The 2797-nt window shown below is 44.0% G+C and overlaps 1 protein-coding gene across 1 annotated transcript in view; it reads right to left on the reverse strand.

Moving 5' to 3' along the window:
• The window catches only part of LOC113950431 (centrosome-associated protein 350-like), a 20426-nt gene that overhangs the window by 8515 nt on the left and 9114 nt on the right, over positions 1 to 2797 (reverse strand). Inside the window, exons 8-10 of the mRNA XM_027650291.1 lie at positions 2049 to 2136; positions 1123 to 1299; positions 866 to 1038 (exon numbers count right to left, since the gene is read on the reverse strand). Coding sequence (XP_027506092.1) covers positions 866 to 1038; positions 1123 to 1299; positions 2049 to 2136 — 438 coding nt within the window. The remainder of the gene's footprint in view (positions 1 to 865; positions 1039 to 1122; positions 1300 to 2048; positions 2137 to 2797) is intronic.

Here is a 2797-nt window from a genome sequence, read left to right on the forward strand (position 1 = left end):
TCTGACTTGTAATCAATAACACCATGAATTATAGATCAGTTCCATGCAGGGATTTATTTGAAAGCCTTTCCCTGTGGGGACTTAAGTAAATGCACAAACCTGACTCACCATTCTGCTAAAGCTCTGGGTACACTGAATGAAAAGGGGGGTTAATTCATATAGATATGTTTTTTTCTTTAACATTTTCTTCCTGAAGCAAACTAGATTTAGTTCTGAGCTGTGTGGATGCTGTTGGGTTCTCACCCCTCCAGCCCAGACAGAGATGCTTGGAATACAACTCCTGGGAAACAGGAAGCTGATGATTTCTCTGCCTAAATTCCTAAATTACCTCTCACTGTGGGCATTTTACATGACACCTCTGTGCTTCAGTTTAAGCATGAAATTTAGCCCTGGGTATTACAAAATCCTTCTGTGGTTAAATCCTCAGTGAAACACAAACCCGCTCTGAGGGGTTGAGTGATACACAGGGAGGATGACAAAGGAGAGAATTTCACCAATTAAATCAATACATTTCTGCTCATTCCATGTGGGTATTTTGAAGTCTAATTAATATACAGTTGCAAAGAGGTTTGAGTTTGCTGTTAAAAGCCACAATGAAAACATGAACTATCATTAGTAGCTGTGTGGCATCATTAAAAGTGCCCTGAGGAACTCACCCTTTGGGACACCAGGTCGGTCAGAATGATAAGCAGTGATCTTTATGCATCAACTGCTTGATCATAAAGGTTTTCAAAACTTATCATTATAAAATTCCCCTCTTTGGGGTATTTGAAGCTCACACAATTATCTAGGACATAACTATCTCAATCTGCTCCACTGGATTGGTTCTTATCTTCAGCTATCACTGAGAAAGGGTTTTACTTACCCCTCCTGTTTCTTTTTAGGCTTTAGCTGGAGACAACTCTCTTTACTCCCTGACAGCTCAGGCCTTTCTGGAGGGGCTGCAGACTCTGCTGAAGAGGAGCAGGACTTTGGGCCAGAAATAAGCTTCATTTTCTTCAGCTTTATTGCTTCTTCAGTTGCTGGGTTCCTCAAAACCTAAAAGGTAACAGAAGGTTTTACCTGTGCTCCTCAGCTGTAGGATCAGCTCTGGCTTCAGCTCTTATCCACCCAAAAACCCACCAGGACATCCAGTGACTGTGACTTCACAACCTCTTGCTTCCCAGACAAATTGTGCAGCTTTTCCTGGAGTTGTGCTGTTGAATGTTGCATCATTAAGATTTCTCTTTGCTGCTTTAACAAAAGCTTTCTTTCTTGATGGGCTGCCCTGTAGATGTTTTGCAGGTGCTGGATTTCTGCCTACGCAAAGCACAAAAGGAAAGGAGCATAAGAGCACAAGACCTACTTAAAAAGTTATAAAGTTTCTTAACATACTACTCATAAAACACCCTGAAAATTCAATATGCAGGTTTGGCTCCTTCTTTTTAAAAAATTTTGCAGTTTTATTTTTCACTGGGGGCTTAAGGAGGGGTTTACCTGTGAAAACCAATGACAGATAAGGGGATATTTCAGTGGTGTGTCAAGAGGTGAGACCTTTAAAAATTAATTATCTTCAGATCATTCAAAACTACAGGATGCTTGTGGTTTGCATTAGGAATCCCTTTAAGGGAAGGACAGGCTTGTACTACATAAGGAGCAGGACACACTTTCTGACTACCAAGTGTAATTATGAACCCCACACAGCAGAATAACTGAGACTATAAAATTAGCTGTCAGATTAATTTAATGTATTTCAACATCAGAAGCATAAATCTGCATAAATCAGTGAAAACCTATATTACATGACCTGTTTGTTATAGCACAAATAGAAAAATCCACAATAACAGTGAAGTAGCAGAAAACAAGATATAAAAAGATGTTTCCTCTTATCCAAGATTTACAGACTGCTGACTTTGGCACAAAAAACACCTCCCTGAATGTAGGAAACAAGCATACAAAGTGATTTTTTTATTTTTTAAAAGCAAACCCCACTTGCTCCAGCAATTCCCTGTGCTGCGTCTTCCCACTAGTTATGAGGTGGAGCCCTGCTCCTCTCACTGCAGCATTACCTGCTCCTGTTTCAGCTCCATGAGGATTTTGTGCTGCTTTGCTGCCATGGCAGAGGCTCCATGACTATCCTGCAGGTTTTCCAGAACACTGGAGATCAGAGAAGGATGAGAATCACAATCAGATAGATAATTAAACGCCTTGAATTTACTGCCCTTTGGAAAACAACACCAGGGATGGGAGAAAAGCTCCTCTCAAACCAGCAGTAGCTATGGAGGGCTCTGCAGAAAGTTCTTCAAGATTGAGAGGACATCTCCCAACTTTGGGTCTGTGGTGTCTGGACCTGTCCCAAGGCAGATGGAGTCCCCTGAGTACTCAGTGCACAGCACTGGTGAGAGACACGGTGCACTTGGGGTGCTCACACTGCATCCCTCACCATCCCTGAGGGGCCATCAGCTCAGTTGGCACTGAAGGAACCCCCTCATTGTCCCTGAGGGCATCTTAGCTTTGTCAGCACTGAAGGACACCCCTCCTCATCCCTGAGAGTCCCTCATCCCAGTCAGTGCTGAGGGACATGGGTTCATCATCCCAGTCAGTGCTGAGGGACACCCCTCACCATCCCTGAGGGTTCCTCATCCCAATCGGCGCTGAGGGACACCCCTCACCATCCCTGAGGGTTCCTCATCTCAGTTGGCACTGAGGGACACCCCTCACGTCCTCAAGGGCTCCTCATCCCAGTCAGTGCTGAGGGACACCCCTCACCATCCCTGAGGGTTCCTCATCTCAGTCGGCATTGAGGGACACCCCTCAC

The sequence above is a fragment of the Corapipo altera genome, unplaced genomic scaffold, assembly GCF_003945725.1.
Source record: "Corapipo altera isolate COAL_440 unplaced genomic scaffold, ASM394572v1 268, whole genome shotgun sequence".
Taxonomy (NCBI): Eukaryota; Metazoa; Chordata; class Aves; order Passeriformes; family Pipridae; genus Corapipo; species Corapipo altera.